At 39.8% G+C, this 27,786-nt stretch overlaps 1 protein-coding gene and 1 long non-coding RNA gene across 3 annotated transcripts in view; one reads left to right on the forward strand and one right to left on the reverse strand.

Moving 5' to 3' along the window:
- The window catches only part of FRAS1 (Fraser extracellular matrix complex subunit 1), a 596,246-nt gene that overhangs the window by 375,088 nt on the left and 193,372 nt on the right, over positions 1 to 27,786 (forward strand). For both annotated transcript variants that reach the window (XM_056568808.1, XM_056568807.1), the window contains exons 22-24: positions 1,005 to 1,148; positions 3,952 to 4,098; positions 17,098 to 17,238. In XM_056568808.1, the coding sequence (XP_056424783.1) occupies positions 1,005 to 1,148; positions 3,952 to 4,098; positions 17,098 to 17,238 (432 nt within the window). The remainder of the gene's footprint in view (positions 1 to 1,004; positions 1,149 to 3,951; positions 4,099 to 17,097; positions 17,239 to 27,786) is intronic.
- On the reverse strand, positions 40 to 27,370 carry LOC130364777 (uncharacterized). Its single transcript, XR_008891893.1, has 3 exons — positions 27,106 to 27,370; positions 24,513 to 24,855; positions 40 to 721 (listed from the first exon to the last, which is right to left on the reverse strand). It is a non-coding gene; the product is annotated as an uncharacterized LOC130364777 (long non-coding RNA).

The following is a 27,786-nucleotide window of genomic DNA, read 5'->3' on the forward strand; positions in this document are numbered from 1 at the left end:
CACCACTTCAGGAAAATATATGTTTTTAATTCCCTGGCATTAATATAGCACAGTAAAACAGCAGCCCTGCTCCTTCTCCTACCAGGCAGCTTTACTTTCATGATATCAAGCTGTTACGGCATGCTTACCAGTCTGATGTTTTAGACTGACTTAAGCGTTTAAGAGAAATCATAGTAAAAAAGGAGCCGGAACCCAGGCAACTAGTCACAGGAGGTTGTCCCCATGGCTGCTGTCTGCCCTGCTAGTCCTTAGTGATCCGTCTCTCCCTATCTGTGCGTAGGGATAGACCCGTCACTCAGGCCTGACAGTTCATAGAGCAACGGGAACTTTCCTAATGTTTAGTTTTTTCAGGTCCTAGTGACTTTTTTAAACTGTGATTTTACTGAAATGTCTAAATGTTTTAGAGTCAATGACAGTGTCATGAAATCCCATTTCCTGCACCTGTTTAATGCTTCCCATGGAGTGGGCAGCATAACAGATGACAGGTTGCCTTTAAGATTGTCACTGAAGTATTACAACTATAGCGGAAATATGTGTTCATGTCTATTGTGTGACAAAAAAAAAGTGTCAAATAATTCCTAGTCGAGTACAGCCAGGTGCCTCCAGATGAAACGCGTCACTGTCCATAAGATGTCCTGATATACCGTGTGCTTTTATCAATAAAGAAGTTTTGTTGTTGCAGAGCCGTCGCGCTGAACAATCCTTCTTATATTCTTAAGTCCTATAATGAATTTTTTTTATTTATCTTAGTAACATTGTACAGCTGCATTAATAATTTCTTACAATACATTCACAGCATATTATCGTAGTATAATAATATTTACTAACTGATTTGGTAAATTGTATATACAGTATTTAATTGTGCGTATAATGTATACAGTGGGAGGGAGAAGCCCGAATTTGAAAGATAAAAATTATAATAGCTATCACACTGGAATTATTTTAAGTAGCTGTTTTGTCTTCCTGTGTCTGGGATTCTTGTACTTAAATTGTGTTTCCTACAGGTTGCCACCTGTCCTGCAAAACCTGCAGCGGCCCAGGTCTGAACGTATGTGCATCCTGTGAGGATGGTCTTGTTTTGTCTCACAATGGGATGTGTACACAGTCATGTGTTCAAGGTTACTACCGTGATGGAAATGTGTGCAAAGGTATGTATGATGTCTGCATGAGTCTTGCAGTGAAATTACGTATGTCAGCTTTTTCATGTAACAGTTTAATACTGTGTGATTAAATGAAAATACTGCATTATTTGTCTTATTCAGTTTTACAGAACAGTTACTATAGTTATCAGAGAGTTCATTATTACTGCACGGCTGATTTTTTTTTAATCTTTTGCGTGGCTTGGCTGGATCTTTTTATCTTTTTCATGGCTTAACTGGATCTTTGAATATTTGCATTGGCTTTCTAGAAAGATTCCAAGACTTGAAACTTTATTTTACTTTATAGAGTTGCAATTATTTCTTGTGGTATTGTGATGATCATAGCGCTCTCTTTTAAGGAGCTCTGTAACTGTATGAGCAGGACAGAGTCTGGACATGTTTTTTGTCTCTGAAAATGGAATGGGAATGGTTTCATACTGATATTGCTGTTTGTGGTTGAATATTAATGTAATTAGTTCAATTAAAAATTAAGTACTACGGTATATAGTTCATATAAATTTGTTGTATTATAATGGCAATCAGTTTATAGTGGCAAATAGAGTAGTCCCTCAAGTTATAGTGTCCTGAGGTTACAATATTTTCAATCGTGGACCATTGTCACTTAGAAGCACAATCAACATACAATGACACAGACAGTCCAGATCTTTTCCTCCCTTTTTTGGTTTAGTTCCAATACACACAAAGGGAATACACATGTGTATAGCAAAACATGTGTTGCGGGGCGGGGCGTGACATCACGAGGGGGCAGGCGTGAACATGGAAGCCCGCACCCAGCGTTTGGAACATTGAGTTCCTGATGTTGGAGCAGAGTAACTCTTTAAGGATCGGGATGCAGGGCATATGCATGCGCCCTGTGTCCCCAAGAGGTTAAAAAAAATGTTTTCCAGTGGAGTACCCCTTTAAGAGGTGCATTGTCCATGCACCTGACGGTCAAATCTATGCCAGCTATGAGCTGGTGTCGTTTATAGCGATAGTTTACGGCAATTCCTGTTGTAAATTACAGTAAATCCACAGATCTGTGTGAGGTTGGACATAAATTTCTGTCACACAGATTGATAAATCTGGGTCACTGTGCCACAAAAATGTAAAATGGAGCTGCCCTCACCTGGTGTCCAAAGGATCAGCTAACCTTGGCACAGGTAGAGAGTAGTACAAGACATGTAATACCTCCCTGTACTGTAGGGAGCCGCTACCAGATAGCCATTCAGTATATGTACAGTTATACAGGGGTTTGACCCACAAAATGCTATCATATCAAACAGTTTTCTGTATCTAAAATTTTTATTTCTTAAACTTTTACTTCAGGGGACTTCAAGAAAAGACACATTATTGGTAGTTGAAAGATGATTTCTTCTGATAATATTTGTGCTTTCTGAGAACAGTGCACTCTATTGTGAGAAATAAAGGCGTATATTTATTACTGAGCAACTTTTTTTAGATTTGTTTTTTAAACTGCAAAGTCCTTCCATGAACCATTAGTTCTGAAATACCTTGTGAATACAAAAGGAACAGCTAGATCTTTAAGAGGTGAAAGACAAACTATGAATTTCATCACACAGACCCAGTCCCAGCAAAGATTTAGATTAGCAGTGGATGACTTATGAAAGGCTTCAATAATTGTATTTGCTATGTGACTGGAGATAATTGTTAAGTGTGTTTCTTGGCTTCAGTCAAAAGAAAGTTATTCTTTGGCTGATCTATTAGTTGAGTTCTTAAAATGAAAAATCTTAACTCCAAGTTAAAGCAATTCTTTTAGAAGTGATATAATAATGTAGTTAAGTTCAGAATTTGAACCTAGAGAACCACTCTACGCATAAAACATCCAAATCTTGTGGCCCCCAAATATGTCTGGGATGCTAGCAATCTTATAAAAGCCTAGCTTATACTGTTTTCAGATATAATATATATATGTATGTGTAGATATATATGTGTGAATATTTACATTGTAAATAACAGCCATATGTTAGGGATCACTGCACTATTGTGTATGCCTCTGAGGTAAGGACATGTCCATCAGAATAATTTCTGCAGGTAAATACATAAAATTTTCCAAATCTGTTGCATGCCAGATATAACATAATCTGCGATGGCGGCCCTGTACATTACTTCCATTGCAGATGTGAATTATGTTTAGGCATAATCTGAAGCAAAGAGAAGATACTAGTAAAGATAAACAATATTTAACATGACTTATTTAAGAAAAATGCCTGCTTTTCCACATGTCAGCCACTTCTTCTCCTCTCCTGCCTCTTGCACAGATCACTTAGTCTGTTGCCTCCTAAAATCTCCCCTGAGAGAGGCAGAAATTAGACAGATTCACTGGGATATCCGGTTACTGCTGCTTCTGCCCATAAAAGTCTATTGAGACATAAATTGTAGCAGCAATTTCAACCCAGTGCTGGATTAACTGCCAGTATTGCCATAAATGTCCACCATACTCCATAATGCCCTTCTGTATATGTGAGGGATAGAGCTAGGGAAGCAGGATCTTCTCTCTGTGTGCTGAGTATAGGAGACATCACAGCAGCCACTATCTACCCCCTCTGGAGTGCTGACAGAGATATAACATGCAGAGGGGTAAACTGCTAAAAAATAGTATAAGCCGTGTAATTAAATAGTGTTACTCCTCATGAATACACATTCTTAGTCTGAACTTGAAATAACATTGTACACTTAAAATTATAAACATTTTCAAGACATGTTTGACATGCATCTCTCCAGTGATTTAAAAAAAAATGTTTTTTAAGGATTATACAAAGCTATTGTCCGGTATACGTTTTTCTTTTTGCAGCATGCAATAGCCAGTGCTTAGCATGTGACTCAGCGGGAAGCTGTACTGCATGTAAAGACCCAAAGAAAGTTCTGCTATTTGGAGAATGCCAGTATGAAAGCTGTACCCAGCAGTACTATCTGGATTACACAAGTGGTACATGCAAAGGTAAGAAAATGCATACAAATCTATTAAATGTTTCATAGCACTTGTATGACACTTTTGTTATCTATGTAGTAAAAAAAATTGGATGAATTAGAATTATTAGGATTTTACTGCAAGTAGAGGGTAGAAATATTAAAAACTTTTAGACAGTGCTGGATGATAACTTTACAGATTGAAAGGTAGGTAAAAGAGTGTTTCAATAATTATGAAGGCATAAGGTGATGCAATATCATAAAAATCTAAAATCCCATAGTGTAAAAAGCATAAACGACCTGCACATGAAAAAAATTATGAATGAAACGCCCGAGGAATCTACCATTTGGTAGGGAAACCTGTGAAGTCTTAAACATCTTTAATGCAAAAACTAACAAGTAAGCCCTGCTAAACTCCTTTGCTGTTTATTGGTTTGTGTTTTAACCCCTTAAGGACCAAGCCCATTTTCACCTTAAGGACCATGCCAATTTTATTTTTGCGTTTTCGTTTTTTTCCTTCTCGCTTTGTAAAAGCCATAATTTTTTTTTAGATTTTCATCTACAGACCCATATAAGGTCTTGTTTTTTGCATGACCAATTGTACTTTGTAATGACACCTCTCATTTTTCAAAAAAATGTATGGCGAACCCCCCAAATTTTTTTTTTTTGAGAGGAAATTTAAAGGAAAACCACAATTTTGCTAATTATTGAGGTTTTTTTTTTCTTACACTGTACACTTTACAGTAAAAATGACATGTTTTCTTTATTTTGTGGATCAATAGGATTAAAATGATACCCATAGTTATATACTTTTCTATTATTGTATTGCTTAAAAAAATCGCAAACTTTTTGTACAAAATCAGTATGTTTAAAATCGCCCTATTTTGACCACTTTTTTTTCCGTATATGGGGCGTTATTGCTTCTATATGTTTTTGTGATACCAAATTTGCTTATATAAAACTTTAAATCACTTTTTATAAAAAAAAATAAAAAAAAAATCATAATTTTTTACATTTACACCGTTCCCCGTACGGGAACATTAACATTATATTTTGATAGTTCAGACATGGGGATTTTTCAAAATTTATTTTTATTTTTTTAACTATCTTTTTTACACTTTTTATGTCCACATCACTTGATTGCTAATACTGTACAGTGCTATGCATAGAGCATAGCACTGATCAGTGTTACCGGCTATCTTCTGCTCTGGTCTGCTCAGAGCAGAAGACCCCAGGAGATGGCCAAAGGCAGGTGAGGGGACCTCCGGCCACCATTTCAGACGATCGGGTCCCTGCGGTAACGCGGTGGACGATACGATCATCTATTTAAACGTGCGCATCGCCGCAGATGCTGTGATCTGTACAGATCACGGCATCTGAAGGGTTAATGGCGGCGCAATCGCTGATGTCCGCCATTACCGGCGGGTCCTCGGCTGCTGATAGCAGCCGGGACCTGCAGTGCATGACAGGTACAGGTACAGGACGTAAATGTACGTCCTGGTGAGCGAAGTACCTCCGCACCAGGACATACATTTATGTCCATGGTCGTTAAGGGGTTAATTTCACATATACCATGAGCTACAAAACGACAAAACTGTTGCCATGGGAAGCCCTATTTATCTATCATCTATTTATCGATCTGTCGCCTGTGTGTCTGTCTATGTACCTTTTTCGGTTTTATATTGATCTATCGATTAACATTCCTCCTATCAATTAACGTTCCTCCTATCTATCTATCAATCTATCTGTCTGTCTTCTCTATTCTGTCTGTTTGTCTATCTTCTCTCTCTATCCTTTAGCTAATGCATGTAAATACTTGTCTTAATGTATGTGTACAACTTTTGTTACAATGATTTTGCTGACCTGTGTGCCAAGTCTTAAGCATTTTGTTGTAAAACACAAGTTATCAGTTTTGATTAAAATAATGGTAAAACACATTAAAGTATTGAAGTATTTCCAACTTGTGAACTATCCAATAAGTAATGTTTTTTTTTTTTTTTTTTATTATTACCAACAGTACAACATACATGCACATTTCATCAAATCCATTTACAATTTGTGTCTTATGCATTACAGACACACTAAGAACAATACTTGTACAGTTTACAATTTTCCCTTTTCTACTTCAACTGTCCTCAGGGAGGGACCCTGTATCCTTACAATTATTCCAAATCCATTTTCTCCAATCATTTATTTAAACTATTGTACAATAGTGACGAACCTTTTTCATTTTACGCATTTGTAACAATGCTTCTATCCCGTTGTGTCTGTATACTTTAGAAATATTTATTTTATTAGTTTTACTCATGGCAAATCTCAATTGCACATAGTAAAACCATTTGCTTTCTTTAACACCGTACATATCTTTATAGTGCTGAAAACGATATAATACATAATATGTGAACATCTGGTCTACTTAACCCCTTTCCACAGAATGACTTATATAAACGTCATGATGTGCAGGTAGTTCGTACATCATGACATTTATTTAACTCATTCAGTTAACCCGCCGATGCGTGCCATCGCACGGGTTAACTGGCAGAAGTCCTGGTGTTACCAGCAGGGGAAAACTTCTGCAAGCCCTCCCAGGACTATCTGTGGATGGTCCTGGTCAGCGATCACTGTGATTGGTCCCTGTGACCAATCACAGTGATCGCTGACTGGGGGGGTTAAAGTTCAGATCCCCCGCTCTTCCCGCCCCAGAAGTCGGGCAGAGCGGGGGGGAGAGGATCCCGAGAGCTGCGGGGGGACCGTTGCGGCAGTGGGGACCGGCGGCAGCCACACGTGGAGGCTGCGGCAGGCAAGTGGAGGCAACAGTGAAGGTTGCTCTAAAGTGATGTTCACTGCTATTTCTAGGAGTTTAAAACTAAAACTCCCAGCATGCCCAGACAGCCTTTGGCTGTCTGGGCATGATGGTAGTTGTAGTTTTGCAACATTTGGATTGCCACAGTTTGAAGACCACTGCGCAGTCAGTCCAGACATGATGGGAGTTGTAGTTTTGCAACAGCTGGAGGCACATGGGTTTGGAAACACTGAGTTAGGAAACAATGTTTCCCAACCAGTGTGCCTCCAGTTTTTGCAAAACTACAACTCCCAGCATGCCCAGACAGCCGAAGGGCATGCTGGGAGTTGTCGTTTTGCAACAACTGCAGGAGAACAGTTTGGAGAACGCTAAGTAGTGGTGTCCAAACTGTAGCCCTCCAGATGTTGCAAAACTTCAACTCCAAGCATGCCCAGACATGCTGGGAGTTGTAGTTCAGCAACATCTGAAGGGCCAGATGTTACAGAACTACAACTCCCAGCATGCCTGTACTGTCTGGGCATGCTGAGATTTGTAGTTTTGCAACATCTGGAAGAGCACAGATTGGAGACCACTGCACAACTGCACAGTGGTCTCCAAACTGCAGCCCTCCAGATGTTGCAAAACTACAACTCCCAGCATGCATGGACAGCCAAAGGGCATGCTGGGAGTTGTAGTTTTGCAACAGCTCGAGGTTTGCCCCCCCCCCCCCCCCCCCATTGTGAATATACTGGGTGCATTAACACAGGCGGGGGTTTACAGCGAGTTTCTCGCTGCAAGTTTGAGATGCAGAAAATATTCCGCTGCAGCTCAAACTCCCAGCGGGAAACTCACTGTGAACCCCCTCCCCTGTGAATGTACCCTAAAAACACTACACTACACTAACACAAAATAAAAAGTAAAACTATACATATACCCCTAAACAGTCCCCCGTCCCCCCCGTCCCCCCAATGAAAATTAAAAACATAAGGTACGACACTGTTTCCAAAACAGAGCCTCCAGCTGTTGCAAAACTACAACTCCCAGTATTGCCGGACAGCCACTGACTGTCCAGGCATGCTGGGAGTTTTGCAACAACTTGAGGCACCCTGTTTGGGAATCACTGGCGTAGAATACTCCTATGTCCACCCCTATGTAAATCCCTAATTTAGGCCTCAAATACGCATGGCGCTCTCTCACTTCGGAGCCCTGTCGTATTTCAAGGCAACAGTTTAGGGCCACAAATGGGGTCTTTCCGTACTCAGGAGAAATTGCCTAACAAAATTTGGGGGGCTTTTTCTCCTTTTACCCCTTATGAAAAGGTAACGTTGGGGTCTACTCCAGCATGTTATTTTAAAAAAATTTAATTTTTTACCTTAACATGCTGGTATTGCCCCATACTTTTTATTTTCACAAGAGGTAAAAGGAAAAAAAGACTCCCAAAATTTGTAACACAATTTCTCCAGAGTACGGAAATACCCCATGTGGGGATGTAAATTGCTCTGCGGGCGCACAATAAAGCTCAGGAGTGAGAGCGACACGTACATTTGAGGTGATTTGCACAGGGGTGGCTGATCGTTACAGCGGTTCTGACATAGATGCGGAAAAAAACACCCATATGTGACCACATTTTGGAAACTACACCCCTTAAGGAACATAACAAGGGGTATAGTGAGCCTTAACTAATCACAGGTGTTTGAAGAATTTTCGTTAAAAATGAAAAAAAAAAAGTTTTCACTAAAATGCTGGTTTTTCCAAATTTTTCATTTTCACAAGGGGTAATAGGAAAAAAGCCCCCCAAAATCTGTAACATCATTTCTTCTGAGTATATAAATACCCCATATGTGGATGTAAAGTGCTCTGCGGGCGAACTACAATGCTCAGAAGAGAAGGACCGCCATTGGGCTTTTGTTGAGAGAATTTGGCTGGAATTAAAGGCCATGTGCGTTTACAAAACCCCCATGGTGCCAGAACGGTGGAACCCCCCCTCCCCCACATGTGACCCCATGATGGAACTACACCCCTCACAGGATGTAATAAGGGGTGCAGTGAGTATTTATGCCCCACAGGTGTCACACCGATTTTTGGAACAGTGGTCCATGAAAATGAAAAATTCATTTTTTCATTTGCACAGCCCACTGTTCCAAAAGTCTGTCAAACACCAGTGGGGTATGCTCACTGCACCCCTTATTAAATTCTGTGAGGGGTTTAGTTTCCAAAATGGGGTCTTATGTGGGGGGGTCCACTATCCTGGCACCACGGGGGGCTTTGTAAACGCACGTGGCCTCCGACTTCCATTCCAAACAAATTCTCTCTCCTAAAGCTCCTATTCTTCTGAGCATTGTAGTTCACCCGTAGAGCACTTGACGTCCACACATGGGGTATTTCCATACTCAGAAGAAATGGGGTTACAAATTTTGGTGGGCATTTTCTCCTATAACCTCTTGTAAAAATGGTAAATTTGGGAAAAAAAATGCATTTTAGCGAGAAAAAAAAAGTTTTATTTACACCTCCGAATTTAACAAAAAGTCGTCAAACACGTGTGGGGTGTTAAGGCTCACTGTATGCCTTGTTACATACCATTTCAGCAAAATTTGCTTTCAAAAAGCCAAATGTGGCTCCTTCTCTTCTGTGCATTGTAGTGCGCCAGCAGAGCACTTGATGTCCTAATATGGGGTATTTATGAAGAAATGGGGTTACAAATTTTGGGGGGGCATTTTCTTCTATTAACTCTTGTAAAAATGGTAAATTTGGGGAAAAAACTGCATTTTAGTGGAAAATATTTTTTTTCATTTACACATCCGAATTTAACGAAAAGTTGTCAAACACCTGTGGGGTGTTAAGGCTCACTGTACCCCTTCTTACGTGCCTTTAGGGGTGTAGATTCCAAAATAGTATGCCATGTGTTTTTTTTTTTTTGCTTTATGGAACCATAGAGACTTCCTAAATGTGACATGCCCCCCTAAAACCATTTAAGCTAAATTCACTCTCCAAAATCCCGCCAAAATTGTCGCTCCTTCACTTCTGAGCCCTCTACCGACAGAGCGCTTTACTTTCACATATGAGGTATTCCCTTACTCGAGAGAAATTGGGTTACACATTTTTGGGAGCATTTTCTCCTTTTACCCCTTGTAAAAATTCTAAAACTGGGTCTACAAGAACATGTTGGTGTAAAAAATTGAGATTTCGAATTTTCTCCTTCAATTTGCTGCTATTCCTGTGAAAGACCTAAAGGGGTAACAAACATTCTAAATATAAATTTTTATTCTTCTATGGGTGCAGTTTTTATAATGGGGTCATTTATGGGGTATTTCTAATATGAAAACCCCCTCAAATCCACTTCAAAACTGAACTGGTCCCTGAAAAATTCCGACTTTGAGAAGTTTGTGAAAAATTGGAAAATTGCTGCTGAACTTAGAAGCCCTCTGATGTCTTCCAAAAGTAAAAACATGTCAATTTTATGATGGAAACATAAAGTAGACATATTGCATATGTGAATCAATATATAATTTATTTGGTATGTCTATTTACCTCACAAGCAGAGAGCTTCAAAGTTAGAAAAAGGCTAAATTTTCAAATTTTTCATGAAATTTGCGAATTTTTCACCAAGAAATGGATGCAAGTATCGACGAAAATTTACCACTATGATAAAGTAGAATATGTCACGAAAAAACAGTCTATGAATCAAATTCATATGTAAAAGCATCCCAGAGTTATTAATGCTTAAAATTACAGTGGTCAGATGTGCAAAAAATGCTCTGGTCCTTAAAGGAAAACTGTCAGATATTTTCTCCCACACTATCCACAGGTACTGATTCCAACGAGCCCTACCCTGCCCTGATCCGCCCGGCCGTTCGCCCGCAAATATTGTACTTTTATTCTATGAGGAAATCTTGTTATAACTGGCACGGGCAGGGCTTCTGCAGCTAACTGGCACTGATGTCAGCGCCGCTTATGTATATTCATCCCCCCTCCCTCCAGTTAGGTACGGCGAAGAGAGGGAGAGCTGGAGGGAGGGAGGATGAATATTCATAAGCGGCGCTGACATCAGTGCCAGTTAACTGCAGAAGCCCCGCCCGTTCCAGTTACAACAAGATTTCCACATAGAATAAAAGTACAATTTGGGGGCGAACGGCCGGGCAGATACGGGCAAGGTAGCGCTCGTTGGAATCAGCGTCTTCCGCACTATCCATCAGTACCTGTAGATAGTGCGGGAGAAAATATCTCGCCGTTTTCCTTTAAGGCCAAAATGACCTTGGACCTTAACCCCTTAAGGACGCAGGACGTAAATGTACGTCCTGGTGCTGTGGTACTTAACGCACCAGGATGTACATTTACGTCCTGTACATAACCGCGGGCATCGGAGCGATCCCTGTGTCATGCGCGGCTGATCCCGGCTGCTGATCGCAGCCAGGGACCCGCCGGCAATGGCCGACGCCCGCAATCTCGCCGCACGGAGGTCCCCTCACCTGCCTCTGTCCGGCTCCCGGCGTCTTCTGCTCTGGTCTGAGATCGAGCAGACCAGAGCAGAAGATGACCGATAACACTGATCTGTTCTGTGTCCTATACATATAACAGGTCAGTATTAGCAATCATGGTATTGCTATGAATAGTCCCCTATGGGGACTATTGAAGTGTAAAAAAAAAAATGTAAAATTAAAAGTAAAAAATCCCCTCCCCCAATAAAAAAGTAAAACATCCTTTTTTTTCCTATTTTACCCCTAAAAAGCATAAAAAATAAATTTTATAGACATATTTGGTATCGCCGCGTGCGTAAATGTCCGAACTATTAAAATAAAATGTTAATGATCCCGTACGGTGAACGGCGTGAACGTAAAAAAAAAGTCCAAATTTGCTACTTTTTTAATACGTTTTATTAAAAAAAATTATAAAAAATGTATTAAGTTTTTTATATGCAAATGTGGTATCAAAAAAAAAGTACAGATCATGGCGCAAAAAATAAGCCCTCATACCGCCGCTTATACGGAAAAATGAAAAAGTTATTGGTCACCAAAATAAAAGGATTATAAACGTACTAATTTGGTTAAAAATTTTGTGATTTTTTTTTTAAGCACAACAATAATAGAAAAGTATGTAATAATGGGTATCATTTTAATCGTATTGACCCTCAGAATAAAGAACACATGTCATTTTTACCGTGAATTGTACGGCGTGAAAACGAAACCTTCCAAAATTAGCAAAATTGCGTTTTTCTTTTTAATTTCCCCACAGAAAAGTGTTTTTTGGTTGCGCCATACATTTTATGATATAATGAGTGGTGTCATTACAAAGGACAACTGATCATGCAAAAAACAAGCCCTCATACTAGTCTGGCGATGAAAATATAAAAGAGATAGGATTTTTAGAAGGCGAGGAGGAAAAAACGAAAACGTAAAAATGTAATTGTCTGAGTCCTTAAGGCCAAAATGGGCTGAGTCCTTAAGGGGTTAAGGGGTTAAATACCCTTTGTTTCCCAAAAATCGGTGATCACAAGTCAAAAATGTCCTTAATATTTAAATTAAGTTTAACAATAAGAAAATGAAGTTTTTTTTAATTAATAATAGGGAATAGATGAACTCCCGAAGAGGTGTGAGAGGTTATGTTTCCCTTTCTAACTGGCCATTCTTATTTAAAACTGTGGATCAGTGTTGTCCAATCAATCCTAGGTCATCATGATATTCCAAACATTAAAATGATCATGTTTGTATTTCAGTATATGAAAGCAAGTAAGACTTGCAGACACAATTACTTAAAGGGGTACTCCACTGGAAAACATTTTCTTTTAAATCAACTGGTGCCAGAAGGTTAAACAGATTTTGTATATTAGTTCTATTAAAAAATCCCAATCCTTCCAGTACTTATCAGCTGCTGTATAATACACAGGAAGTTATTTTCTTTTTGAATTTCCTTTCTGCATGACCACTAGTGCTCTCTGCTGACACCTCTGTCCATGTCAGGAATTGTCCAGAGTGGGATAGGTTTGCTATGGGGATTGCTCCTACTCTGGACAGTTCCTAAAATGGACAGAGGTGTCAGCAGAGAGCACTTGTGGTCAGGCAGAAAGGAAATTCAAAAAGAAAAGATCATCCTGAAATATACATGATCAGGATGAGATACTGAAAACATATAACAGTTTTGTTTTTGTTTCTGACGGGTACTTCCAGTATTGAGCTTGTTCTTGAGAAGCCTTTGACGTTGTGTAGTATAACACTTTTCAGTTTACTGCTCCCATGCAGTCATTTCCATCACACTCCATGCGCGTTGTGTCTGTGCATATAGACACTGACAGGGTGACTGAATCTTGCATTTATATGCTTACTACTTTTTGCATCCTTAATGAAAGATGGTTGAACCACTGTGCAAAGCAAGCACTTCTCCTTGTTTCATGGCCACTTCCCAAATAGATTGTTTAAATTGTTAAATAGTTTGTTATACTGTAAATGTCTAGTTTTGTTTAAATATTTGCACTCTGAATTGTAAAGTGCTGTAGAATCTTTAGGACCTGGATCAATTGTTTAAAAAAAAATCATGAAAACAATAGGGGGATAAGGGATAGGGTGAAACGGAAGATGGAAGGTGAAGTATAAGCAAGCACAAGGGACAAAGATAATCTCTGTGGTAATAAATGAACAATATAACATAGTTCAAGAGAGAGAATACCAAGAAACCAAGGCTAATCTATTATTTTCCAGCAATATGGTCCCCCAACTCCTTTTCTACCTGGTTACATGGCAGCTGGATGCTGAATTCAGCTAGAGACTAAAAATAGAAGTGGCCAGGTGTAGACAAACATGAGAACAAGTGCATTTCACTTTTTTAGTAATTTCCACCAAAGTGAATGTAAACAGGACCTTATTTGCCACAAGACACTCGTGGTAATTAAAAAAAATTAAGAAGGCATTCAGCATCAGGGAGGCGGGTAGTCAGTATGAGGGTGATAGTCAGGATGATGAATCAGAGTAGTCAACAGGGGGAAACAGTCAGCATGAGGAAGGAGGGTAGGCAACAGTGGGGAAACAGTCAGCATCAGGGAGGCGGGTAGTCAGTATGAGGGTGATAGTCAGGATGATGAATCAGAGTAGTTGACAGGGGGAAGCAGTCGGCATGAGGAAGGAGGGTAGGCAACAGTGGGGTAACAGTCAGCATGAGGGAGGATGGCAGTCAGCATGTGGGTGGAGGGAAGTCACCATGAGGATGGAAAGTGGTCAGCATGTGGGTGGAGGGTAGTCAGCATAGAGGAGGCTGTCAGCATAAAGAGAGCACTCAGCATGTAGGAGGCAGTCAGTAAGGAAGACTTCCCCAGCAGGCGCGACGTCACTGATGCCTGCTGTGGGGGACTTCCACCCTTAGTTCATCAATACAGGGTGTCTCCAGCTGTTTCACCACTACAACTCCCAGCTTGCCCTGACATCTATTGGCTTTCAGGGCATGCTGGGAGTTGTAGTGGTGAAACAGCTGGAGGCACCCTGTGGTGAAAACAATAACTTTGTTATGGCCGTGGATTTCAAAATAAAAATAAAATGTTTTAATAAAAAAATTTAAAGTATATTAGAAATATGTTGTAGTACATCAGTACTACAACATATTAAAAAAAAAGTTCATGACAGTGCCCATTTAAGCATTTACAGCACGTTTGATATGTCATAATTGTGTAAAAGGGAATCCCCTTTTGGGTACGTTCACACGTATGTATTTTCTGCTGCAGATCTGCTGTATCAGATCTTGCTACCCATTGAAATCAATGGGCAGCAAAATCTGCAGCAACAAATCTGCAACAAACCTATGCAGGTGTGAATGTAACCTTAATTTTATAAAGTAAAGCAATGAAAATGACAGTTAATGTAATGTTGATGACAATGATGTTGCTGTTTACATTCTTGAATGTCAAAAAAGTTTGTCTTACAAAATTCTCATTCCTTATATTATCACTGTGGTCCTGCCTTGAGCAAGTTCCTTCAACAGGAGACCAAAATATTTTTATTTAGTATTACAATTAAAGAAGTGATCAGAATACAGCTGTAAGGATGAGAAAGCCCAGTAGTACACATTTCATTTCACTAAGTACACTAAGATAACACATCCTAGATCTGTATGAATGAACTAATCGTATGAAATACTTTCATTTTTACATAATTGAATGTGCTGACAACAAAATCACACAAAAATGATCAATGGAAATCAAATTTATCAACCCATGGAGGTCTGGATATGGATTCACACTTAAAATCAAAGTGGAAAACCATACTACAGGCTGATCCAACTTTGATGTAATGTCCTTAAAACAAGGCAACATGAGACTCAGTAGTGTGTGGGGCCTCCCTACAATGCCTGGGCATGCTCCTGATGAGGTGGTGGATGTCCTCCCAGACCTGGACTAAAGCATCTGCCAACTCCTGGACAGTTTGTGGTGCAACATGGCGTTGGTGGGTGGAGCGAGACATGATGTCCCAGATATGCTTAATTGGATTCAGGTCTGGGGAAGTTCATAGCATCAATGCCTTCCTCTTGCAGGAACTGCTGACACACTCCAGTCACATGAGGTCTAGCATTGTCTTGCATTAGGAGGAACCCAGGGCCAACTGCACCAGCATATGGTCTCACAAGGGGTCTGAGGATCTCATCTCTGTACCTAATGGCAGTCAGGCTACCTCTGGCAAGCACATGGAGGGCTGTGCGGCCCACCAAAGAAATGAAACCCCACACCATTACTGACCCACCGACAAACCGGTCATGCTGGAGGATGTTGCAGGCAGCAGCACTTTCTCCACGGCGTCTCCAGACTCTGTCATGTCTGTCACATGTGCTTAGTATGGACCTGCTTTCATCTGTGAAGAGCACAGGGCGCCAGTGGCAAATTTGCCAATCTTGGTGTTTTCTGGCAAATGCCAAATGTCCTGCACGGTGTTGGGCTGTTAGCACAACCCCCACCTGTGGACATCGGGCCCTCATACCAACCTCATGGAGTCTGTTTCTGACTGTTTAAGTGGACACATGCACATTTGTAGCCTGCTGGGGGTCATTTTGCAGGGCTCTGGCAGTGCTCCTCCTGCTCCTCATTGCACAAAGGCGGAGGTAGCGGTCCTGCTGCTGGGTTGTTGCCCTCCTACGGCCTCCTCCATGTCTCCTGATGTACTGGCCTGTCTCCTGGTAGCTCCTTCATGCTCTGGACACTATGCTGACAGACGCAGCAAACCTTTTTGCCACAGCTCGCATTAATGTGCCATCCTGGATGAGCTGCACTACCTGAGCCACTTGTGTGGGTTGTAGACTACGTCTCATACTACCACTAGAGTGAAAGCACAGCCACCATTCAAAAGTGACCAAAACACCAGCCAGGAAGCATAGGAACTGATAAGTGGTCTGTGGTCACCACCTGCAGAACCACTCTTTTATTGGGGGTGTCTTGCTAATTGCCTATAATTTCCACCTGTTGTCTGTTCCATTTGCACAACAGCATGTGAAATTGATTGTCAATAAGTGTTGCTTCCTGAGTGGACAGTGTGATTTCACAGAAGTGTGACTGACTTGGAGTTACATTGTGTTGTTTAAGTGTTCCCTTTATTTTTTTGAGCAGTGTATAAATACATACTTGAGTTCATTTTTGTATTATTAAAGAAAACCAATTCACCTTAGATCCCTTCTTGGGGAGATTTTCTGTTTTGGTTCTATTGCTCACACACACAAAAGCTGCTTAACTGTGAGATGTAAAGAATTCCTTATGTGTATTTACATATAAAGTGTTCAGGTTACTCTTGCAGACTGCCAATGCTTAATGTAGATTACAGTGCCATCTGAGGGTATAAATTGGTACTACATTCCAGTCAAAAAATCGTACGGCAGTACCAAAATGACCACATTGAACTTTAAGCCACTTTCTATTCCAGCTCAATGTATGTGCTTGATATTGACTGTTACACTTGTTAGCTCAGCTCTGTTATTAAAAATCTACTGATTGTGAAAATAGTCTGGGAATGTTTTAGCTTGGCTGTCCATTTTCTTGCAGATGGATTTCAGTTTACCCATGAGGCACTTGGTACAGGGCCTTTTTTACACATTCTCTTACATCAACTCTGTACACATTCCCTTACTGCAACATTATTTTTTATTCATAATACCCGTTCTTTGCCATTCAGCTTTTCCATTTATTCTGTTCACAACTGAAACATGACCTTAGCGAGTCTAATTTACTTTGTCATTTGAGTATCTTGTATGCTTCCACTTTTTGTGTAACTCTTATATTTATCCTTTCAGAATGTGACTGGAGCTGCAATGCCTGCAAGGGCCCCTTGAACACTGATTGCTTACAGTGTATGGAACACTACAGTTTACATAACGGTGCTTGTGTCGAGCACTGCCCTCCTTCATACTACAAGCATGGGGACACCTGCAGAGGTTGGAGTCTGTACACTTTTTATTTGACAAAGTTTCTTAATAGTGTTATTGATTTGGGTTATTTCTCTGGAATAATGTTTTTTCAAAGCTATTTACGTGTAAACTGCCTTAGTGCACCTTTGTATGTATTATTTTCTGCGAAAAATGATAACTACCAGCACTTCTAGTGTGTGATCAAGACCAGGTCTTAGATGCTGGCTGATATAAAAATATTATTTCCTGAATCTCATATAAATAAATCACTATATGTAAAGTTTAATAATATCGGCGCTGTTAAAGACCAAGTGTATTTATTAAGAAATATAAACAGTAAGGAATAAATAAATATTTCAAAGTTTCAATAGTCTGCAAATTGTCTCGGACAATGTCAATAAATGTGATATCTTATCACATGTAAATAGATATATAACTGTTTTAGTTGAAATAATGATATTTACACATCAAGTTTCAGGTTAATAAACATACCTGTCCTTTGCTGTATATACTGAGGGGGTGTGGTATTCACTTTCTATATTCCTTGTAGATCATAGGTAGGTAAAGGGATCCTCACTGTATTAATAAGGTGCTATCTGTTAGTAATCACAATGTTTCTGTTCCCTGTGCGATATAGGCCCTTAATCAGATAGATACCTGTTGGTTGCCCCTTGTGCATTTTTTTATATAGCCAAGATGCGATGTGCTGCTGCCACTTGCTTTCCTTTTACACTATGCTGCTGCCTTTCACATAGAAGCTGACTGCAAAATGACGGGAGCATATAATAGAGCCACCTATGTATCTTATCCAATACTCTCTATATAGTACTGAGTCCCCGTGTTCCTGTGTCCACTGCACTTTTGTTTGTTCACTGTTCTTGGGAAATCCAAGGGAAATCCATTGCAAGCTGGTTTGTGGGTTGGATTGGGAGACTGCCACGGCCGGTGGCATCTCAACCGTACCTCACCCACTGGAGTCCGCTGTTGCTGATGGCAACTGTTCGTGACGTCACTACAGTATGGTAAGAGAACCAAAAACAAAAGGCACCTCTCGGATAACCTTCTGTTTCATTTGTCTGGGATAGCTGTACAGCGGACCTGCATGTCTTATATAGCTTCCGGTCATCTCCTCAGGTACCTTTCCAGCTTGTCTCCCTGCATCTTCTCCAATCTGTTCCTTTGTTGGTTATTTTGTTTTTAGTTGTTTATCAATGTCTATATTATGATGCTGTATTTCCTTTATGTTCTCTGTAAGAATCCAAATATTTCAAAGTCTTAGTTAAGTCCGTATGGAATCTAATTCAAAGGTCCATTTCCCCTCATCATGAGACCTTTGGGCAATATAGTTGCCCCCTCTCCAATGGGGCAATACTTTCTGTATTGCAAAGAATGCAGTCCCCTTCAGTTTTGTTCCATATTTTTCCTTAAAGTGCTTAGATTGGGGATGTCCCTCAAAATCCCTCTTATAGGAAAATGATCTACTTGCTCCCCCCACACTAACCAGCAGTATTGGCTGGTAATGCGGGGGGACGCTGTTCAGTTTGATGCCTACCTTGCCCGAATCCTCCCGGCCGTTCGGCAAAAATCTTTGTTTTACTGTATATGCTAATTCGGTGCTAACTCTGATGTCAGCACCGCTGGCCGCAGTGACGCCCAGCTCATCAATATTCCTCCCCTCCCTCCGCCTCTCCCTCATCTCCTCACTCTGTAAGGAAGAGAAGCTGATCAGCATCCCCCACAATACCAGCCAGTACCGCTGGTTATTGTGGTGGGGAGCAAGCTGACAGTTTCCTTTAATGTTATACAAGTGTTCCCCTATTCTTTTGGAGAGTATTATTTTAGTGCACCGCATGTACATTTTGAGATGTAGGCATTTTATCTCCTAAATAACTCCTCTCGGAGTTGATATGTGTTTTAATTCTTTTTTCCACATTATTATTTTTAACTGAAAAAAACAGGGGTCATATTCTTTGTACTTTGGCAGGCTCTACATTGCCAGCAAGGAAAGAAGCCATCTTTTCGGTGTAAAAATGGGCTAATTTTTTTTTTTATAACTTATCTGATTTTTAACTGTAGGAGCTACATAATTACCTATATTTTGAGCTTTCTTAAATATGAATGTCGGCATGTCTGGTAGAAGCTCTCCAGCTATCCTATTGTTTAGTAAAATATTCCAATATTTACAGACAATTCTTTTTAATATGCAATTATGTTTAGAAAACATAGTATTGATAGGAATATTTAACTGTTTGTGGTCCACATCTGTACAATCATTCTTTTTTCTACTGTCATCTTTTTCTTTGTTTTCCTTCTTGCTCTTCAATAGGGGTTCTCTCTCCATTATTTGTACCTCCTTATTAGTTATCTGCAACTTGGCTTACTCATATAACATATCCATAAATTTCTTCTTTAAAATTTCTGCTTCTTTCCCATAATCCTTGATGTTTGTGCAATTGTGTCTCAGACACATACATTGGCCTCTTGGAATGTTCTCCAGCCATATAGGCAGGTGACAATTGTCTTTTTGAATAAAACTTCTGCTATCCATAGGTTTATAAAATGTAGTTGTATTTATTTTATTGTTTTTAACCCCTTAATGACCAGGAACGAAAATGTACGTCCTGGTGCGGAGGTACTTTTACGTCCTGTGTATGACCGCGAGCATCAGAGCGGTGTTCACGTCAGCAGCCGGGGACCTGCCGGTAATGGCCAACATCCGCGATCGCGCGGATGTCCGCCATTAAAGGGGTACTCCGGTGGAAAACTTTATTTTTTTTATCAACTGGTGGCAGAAAGTTAAACAGATTTGTAAATTACTTCTATTAAAGAAGTACTTATTATATCCTTTCAGTACTTATTAGCTGCTGAATACTACAGAGGAATTTTTTTTTTTTTTTTGAACACAGAGCTCTCTGCTGACATCATGAACACGGTGCTCTCTGCTGACATCTCTGTCCATTTTAAGAACTTTCCAGAGGAGGAGAAAATCCCCATAGAAAACATATGCTGCTCTGGACAGTTCCTAAAATGGACAGATATGTCAGCAGAGAGCACTGTGTTCCAAAAAGAAAAGAATTTCCTCTGTAGTATTCAGCAGCTAACAAGTACTGGAAGGATTAAGATTTTTTAATAGAAGTAATTTACAAATCTGTTTAACTTTCTGGCACCAGTTGATTAAAAACAAAAGTTTTCTACCGGAGTACCCCTTTAACCCCTCAGATGCTGTGATCAATACAGATCACGGCATCTGCGGCAATCCACGTGTTAAAATAGATGATGGGATCGCCCGCAGCGCTGCAGCGGGGATCTGATTATCTGTAATGGCAGCCGGAGGTCCCCTCACCTGCCTCCGTCCGTCTCTTTGTGTCTTCTGCTCTGGTCTGAGATCGAGCAGACCAAAGCAGAAGATAGCCGATAATGCTGATCAGTGCTATGCCCTATGCATAGCACTGAACAGTGTTAGCAATCAACTGATTGCTATTGATAGTCCCCCATGGTAACATAAAAAGAGTAAAAAAAAATTTAAAATAAATAAATAATAATAAAAAAATTGAAAAAAAAGGGAAAAGGCCCCTCCCCCAATAAAAATGAAAATTGTCCCTTTTTCCCATTGTGCCCCCAAAAAGCGTAATAAAATCTTTTTATAAACATATTTGGTATCGATGCGTGCATAAATGTCCAAACTATCAAAATATAATGTTAATGGTCCTATATGGTGAACGGCGTAAACGTAAAAAAAAAGTCCAAAAATGCAGCTTTTTTGTCAGATTTTATTTACAAAAAAAAATCATGAAAAGTGATCTAAATGTTTTATATATGCAAATATGGTATTGATAAAAAGTAAAGATTACGGCACAAAAAAAGGAGCCCTCATACCGCCCTATATATGGAAAAATGAAGAAGTTATAGGTGGTCAAAATAGGGTGATTTTATATTACTGATTTTGTACAAAAAGTTTTCGATTTTTTTAAGTGGTACAAAAATAGAAAAGTATCTAGCCATGGGTATCATTTTAATCTTATTGACCCAGAGAATAGAGAACACGTCATTTTTACCGTCAAGTGTACAGTAACCCCCCGACCTACGATGGCCCCGACATATGATAAAATCGACATACGATGGCCTCTCAGAGGCCATCGCATGTCGATGTCAGCATCGACATACGATGCTTTTCTATGTCGGGGCCATCGCATTAACTGCTATCCGACAGCGCAGAATGCTTAAGCTGCTGTCGGATAGCAGTTTAAGCATCCCTGGCAGGTTCACTTACCTATTCCCGGTTCCACTTCGCGATCCTCCGGTGTTTGCGCATCTTCTCCAGGGTCCGGGCCTTGCTTTCCGGCGTCGTTATTACGTCACTACGCACGCCGCGCCGGCGCAGCAGCGTAATAACGTCACCAGAAAGCGAGGCCCGGACCCTGGAGAAGATGCGCAAGACACCGGAGGATCGCGAAGAAGACACCGGAGCAGCGGGACAGCATCGGGAGCGGTGAGGACCTGGTCCGGAGCGGCGGGGACAGGTGAGTTCAGCTGCCTATACTTTACATTGCACGGATCCCTCAACATACGATGGATTCGACAAACGATGGGTCGTTTGGAACGAATTACCATCGTATGTTGAGGGGCCACTGTATAGTGTGAAAACAAAACCCTCCAAAATGTGTAAAATTGTGGTTTTCATTTAAATTTCCTCCCTAAAATTTTTTTTTATTTGGGTTCGCCATAATTTTTTTGGGTAAAATGAGAGGTTTGATTGCAAAGTACAATTGGTCACGCAAAAAACAAGCCCTTATATGGGTCTGTAGATGGAAATATAAATGAGTTTAGAAGGCGAGGAGGAAATAAACAAAATGTAAAAATAAAATTGGACTGGTCCTTAAGGTCAAAATGGGCTTGGTCCTTAAGGGGTAAATATAATTTGTAAATCTAAAAAGTGAAGTATTTCTTTGCTATAGGTAGCCGTAAAATCAAAATAAAATTTATTTTTATTAATTTTTTCAAAAAATTCCTTTAGGCTCTCTTCAATGCCTTTCCAAATAAAAACATCATCATCTATGAACCGCTTCCATAGGACCAGACCCGCACCCAGTTTGCCCCTGGTAAGATGAACTCTTCCTCCCAGTGGTTGACATATACATTTTAATAACTTGGTGCGAATCTGGTCCCCATGGCGGTTACAGATAAGGTGACAGGTGAACATAAAATAGTTCCTTACATCTAAAATAATTGTGCCCTAAAATTAATAAAATATATTCCCTTATGTACGGTAATCTACCATGTTAGTTTATTTTTTTAAGGAAGAATTCAGACGCAGTTCTACCTTCATTATGTTCAATGAATGTATAAAGTAACTTAACACCTAAAGTGCCAATAAAGTAATTCTCTATCCATTTTATTTCATTTAAAATCTGCAGAATGTGAGTGGTATCCTTTAAATAAGCAGGTAAATTGATAACACACTCCTGTAAATGTGTGTCTATGTAGCAGGAAAAGTTAGCCGTAAGGCAGTCCATTCCATACACTATTTTGGGGTTTTGTACTGTTAAATATTCTCCCTCTTTCTTATTAATACCTTTGTTTAATCCTTTCATTATTAACCTTTTCAGTTCTTTTTTATATTGTTCAGTTGGATCATCATTTAGCATCTGGTATGTAAGTTTATCATTAAGCAGCAGTCAGTGTGATAATCCTCATAATTTAAAACCACAATGCTACCTCAGCCAGTCTCATGATTACGTTATTGTTTGTTTGGAGTGTTTTAATTGCCATATATTCTTTTTAACTGAGGTTGCTTTGTTGGTATTTTGTGTTGATTTTTATTTTTCTCAAGCTTCATGTGACCACATTCTCAAATGTTTTTTTCAGTTAAAAATAATAATGTGGAATATAGCATAAAAACACACATAAACTGTAAATCGAGAGGAATGTTTTTATGCAATAAAATGCCCATGTGACAAAATGTACATAGGGTGCACTAAAAGGATACTCTCCAAAAGAATAGGGGAACACTTGTATAACATTAAGAGGGGGTTTGAGGGACATCCCCTATCTAAGCACTTTAAGGAAAAACATGGAGCCAGACTGAAAGGGACTGCATTCTTTGCAATAGAGAAAGTATTGCCACATTGGAGGGGGCAACTATATTGCGCAAATGTCTCGTGCTGAGGGGAAATGGATCTTTGAATTAAATACACTTATTCCACACAGACTTAACACAGACTTTGAAATGTTTGGATTCTTACAGAGAACATAAAGGAAATAAAGCAACATCATAATATGGATAACAAAAAACAACTAGAAACAAAATAACCAACAAAGGAACAGATAGGAGAAGATGCAGGGAGACAAGCTGGAAAGGTACTTGAGAAGATTACCAGGAGCTATATAAGACATGCAGGACTGCTATACAGCTATCTCAGTCTAAAGGAACAGAAGGTTTTCTGAAACGTTTTTGGTCCTCTTACCATACTGTAGTAATGTCACAAACAGTTACCTTAAGCAACTCCGGATGCCATCGGCTAGGGCAGTATCCCGATCCAACCCACAAGTGCACGAACCAGCATGCATTGGGTTTTCCTTGGATTTCAAAAGAACAACAGAACAAAGAAAAGCGCCGCAGACACAGGGACATAAGGACTCAGTACTATATAATGACTATTGGATAAGATACATTGGTGGCTCAATTATATGCTCACGTCATTTTCCAGTCAGCTCCCATGTGATGGGCAACAGGTATCTATCTTCCTATGGCCTATATCGCACAAGGCACAGAAACATTGTGATTACTAACAGATAGCACCTTATTAATACAGTGAGGATCCCTTTACCTACCTATGATCTACAAGGATTATAGAAAGTGAACACAACACCACCTCAGTATATACAGCAAAGGGCAGGTATGTTTACTAACCTGAAACTTGCTATATAAATATCATTATTTCAACTAAAACAGTTATATATCTATTTACAGTTGCATAAGATATCACATTTATCGACTTGGATACAATCTTCAGATTACTGCACCTTTTAAAAATATATGTATTCTTTACAGTATACATTGTTTTAATATCGCTATATATATATTTCTTAATAAATGCATTTGGTCTTAAACACTGCCGATATTATGATATTATTTAACCTTATTTGTAATTATTTATTTCCTGTTTATATAAACTTGTTGCATTATGGAGGAAAATATGGTCTTAACACAAGTCCTTTGCTGTTACCTATGATAACTACACTGTTTTTGTCTAAAGATATTTAGAATTTTGTATGGACTGCTGAGTGTTACATATACTTACATGTTTATTATAGTTGTCCTTTTTGCATGCTTCCATTTTGCAACTTGTTGTAGAATGATATTAAATCCCTGTCTCTGTGTTTCTCTCTGATGCACTAATGGACTGTAGCAAATGTGTTCACTTGCCAAATGCTTTTGTGCTGTGTGTGTTTTAGTCATTTTATTTGCAGAATACCAGCCTGAATTTTTTTTTACATTCTGAAGGTATACAACGTTTACGGTGAATCAGCGTCTATTGTTAACTGCTCCTCAGCTTGATTCCTTCCTGAGTAGTTGTCAAGTTACCTCTGTTAGTGCTTTTATGGTAGATTTGAGAATTAGACTTTTCATGCAGCTTTTCTTACCTATTGAAGGGAATTAGAGCAAGAAGATGAGTTTAATTACAAACTAGTAAATTTTCAGCGAATTAGTGAATTCCTATCCCTTTATTCCCAGGCTCTCCTAGTTGCCAATATAGCTTTTCACCAGCTCCCCTGATATGCAGGCCACTCCTATATCCTGTGTGCCAGACCATTACTTACATTTTATTTTATGTACAAGACCACTTACACCCACCTAGTTCCCTAATTTATTCCTAGTAGTCCTATGTTTAAGAGGGCTCAATCTGCTATCTTTTTTGCCATGCTACTCCTCCCTGAGCTCTCCTACAAGGCATATCACTCCTTCCATGAGCTGGATGACCTCAGAGGTATGAGAAATTACATAAGCTGTGCTAGAATTATTGAAAACAAAATAACCATATGGGTCTCTAGAAAGGACCAATGTGTATTGCTATTGTTTGCATCGTGATCTACAGCACATAACATGCTTTGTATTATAATTAGAGTTGAGCGAACTTTTGAAAAGTTCGGTTCCCTCGACTCGTCGAACCAACAATAAAATAATTGCCTAAACACATTTAAAACACTGCCTAAAAGCTCTAAACCCCATGTCTGACACTTCTAGGAGTGTATTCAAGTAGTTTTAAAGTGTTTTTAACCCCTTAAGGACTCAGTTTTTTTGCATTTTCGTTTTTTCCTCCTTACCTTTTAAAAATCATAACCCTTTCAATTTTCCCACCTAAAAATCCATATTATGACTTATTTTTTGCGCCACCAATTCTACTTTGCAGTGACATTAATCATTTTACCCCAAAATCCACTGTGAAACGGAAAAAAAAATCATTGTGCGACAAAATTAAAGAAAAAACACCATTTTGTAAATTTTGGGGGCTTCCGTTTCTACGCAGTGCATTTTTCGGTAAAAATGATACCTTATCTTTATTCTGTAGGTTCATACGGTTAAAATGATACCATACTAATATAGGCTTGATTTTGTCGTACTTCTGGAAAATTGCAGGAATTGCAGGTACTGCAGGAAAATTTATGTTTAAAAATGTCCTTTTTCTGACCCCTATAACTTTATTATTTTTCCGCATACGGGGCGTTTTTTTGTGCCGTGATCTGAAGTTTTTATCGGTACCAAATTTGTTTTGATCGGAATTTTTGTATCGCTTTTTATTTATTTTTTAATGGTATAAAAAGTGACCAAAAATACGCTATTTTGGACTTTGAAATTTTTTTATGTGTACGCCATTGACCTTGCGGTTTAATTAATTATATATTTTTATAGTTCGGACATTTACCACATATGTTTATATTTATTTTTATTTACAAATTTTTTTTTTTTATGGGACAAGGGGGGTGATTCAAACTTTTATTAGGGAAAGGGTTAAATCGCATTTATTAGCACTTTTTTTAACTTTTTTTTTTTTGCAGTGTTATAGCTCCCATAGGGGGCTATAACACTGCACACACTGATATTTTACACTGATCACTGGCATGTATTAACATACCATTGGTCAGTGTTATCGGCGCTTGACTGCTCCTGCCTGGATCTCAGGCACGGAGCGGTCATTTTTCCATCGGACACCGTTGAGGCAGGTAGGGATCCTCCCGGCGTCCTGAAAGCTGTTCGGGACCCCGTGATTTCATTGCGGCGGTCCCGAACAGCCCGACTGAGCTGCCGGGATACTTTCACTTTCATTTCAGGAGGGGTTAATACAGGGCATCACCGCGATCGGTGATGTCCTGTATTAGCCGCGGGTCCCGGCCATTGACGGCCGCGGGGACTGACCCGATATGACACGGGAATGACCGCGTGACCCCGCGTTATATTGCGGGAGCCGCGCAGGATGTAAGCGTACGTCCTGCGTCGTTAAGGAGTTATGGCTCAGTTATGCGGTAACCTATGGTAACTATTCCAACTTGCTAAATTTTTTGCCTTATTCAGACCAAAATAAAGTGGCATAAAGTATCCCTGGTTGTTGGCAGATGCCTGCCGGTATTAATATGCACACAGAGGCATTGGAAGATGTTGTGGCTTCATCCCTGCTTGCCAAAAATTATCCCTTTTTTGGGAGTAGTAACAGAATTGGTGGTCTAAAATAGGGAAGACTGAAGAAGAAAAAGCTCTTGTATAAAAAGACAAAAAAATTCTGGGGATGATGGGTTGTGTATGTGTAGGTCTGGCTGGAAGTAGGTTTATGGTGGATTGGTGTTAGTTGTAGTAGCCCACGTACAGCAAGTGATGGCTGACTGATGTTAATAGCTTACAGCATGAGATGGAAGACAGATGTTTATAGCATACAGCATGAGATGGCATTCAGGTAGTGGCAGGAAGATGGTCGGCCTGTGACTAACTGATTTTACTATTGTACAGCATGAGATGATGAACTGATGTCAGTAGTGTACAGCATGAGATGGCGTTCTGGTAGTGGCAGGAAGGTGGTGGGCTTGGGGCTAACTGATATTACTATTGTACAGCATGACATGGCGGACTGATGTCACTAGCTTCCAGCAGGGGTTGTGGGTAGTACCAATATCAGTGGCATCTGGACCAGGAGGTTTAAATTCCTCGCTGATCCATGCCATCCCATATCATCTTGTGGACTCCACGGCCTTCAGGCAACTAATAGGATGCAAAAGCAAACGCAAAAAATTTGAATTTGGCCAGCAGCCCTGGCTGGCCGCAGGGTGGTTGCAAAAGCAACAAATTTGAATTTGCCCAGCAGCCCTACCCGGCCGCAGTTTGGTTGCAAAAGCAACCGCTATAAATTTCTTTAATTTTGCCCCAGCCAGGCAGCCCAAGCCTGGCTGGGGAATAACTCTGAGACTACAACAATGATGCAAACTTTTTTTTCGGGCATGTATTGCTCTTGGCTGTAAGTACAACTCCACGTATCAACCGTGGCATGCAGAGTACAGCTCTCTCAGAAAAAAATAATGGCAACTAGG

This window comes from Hyla sarda, chromosome 1, assembly GCF_029499605.1.
Source record: "Hyla sarda isolate aHylSar1 chromosome 1, aHylSar1.hap1, whole genome shotgun sequence".
In the NCBI taxonomy this organism is placed as follows: Eukaryota; Metazoa; Chordata; class Amphibia; order Anura; family Hylidae; genus Hyla; species Hyla sarda.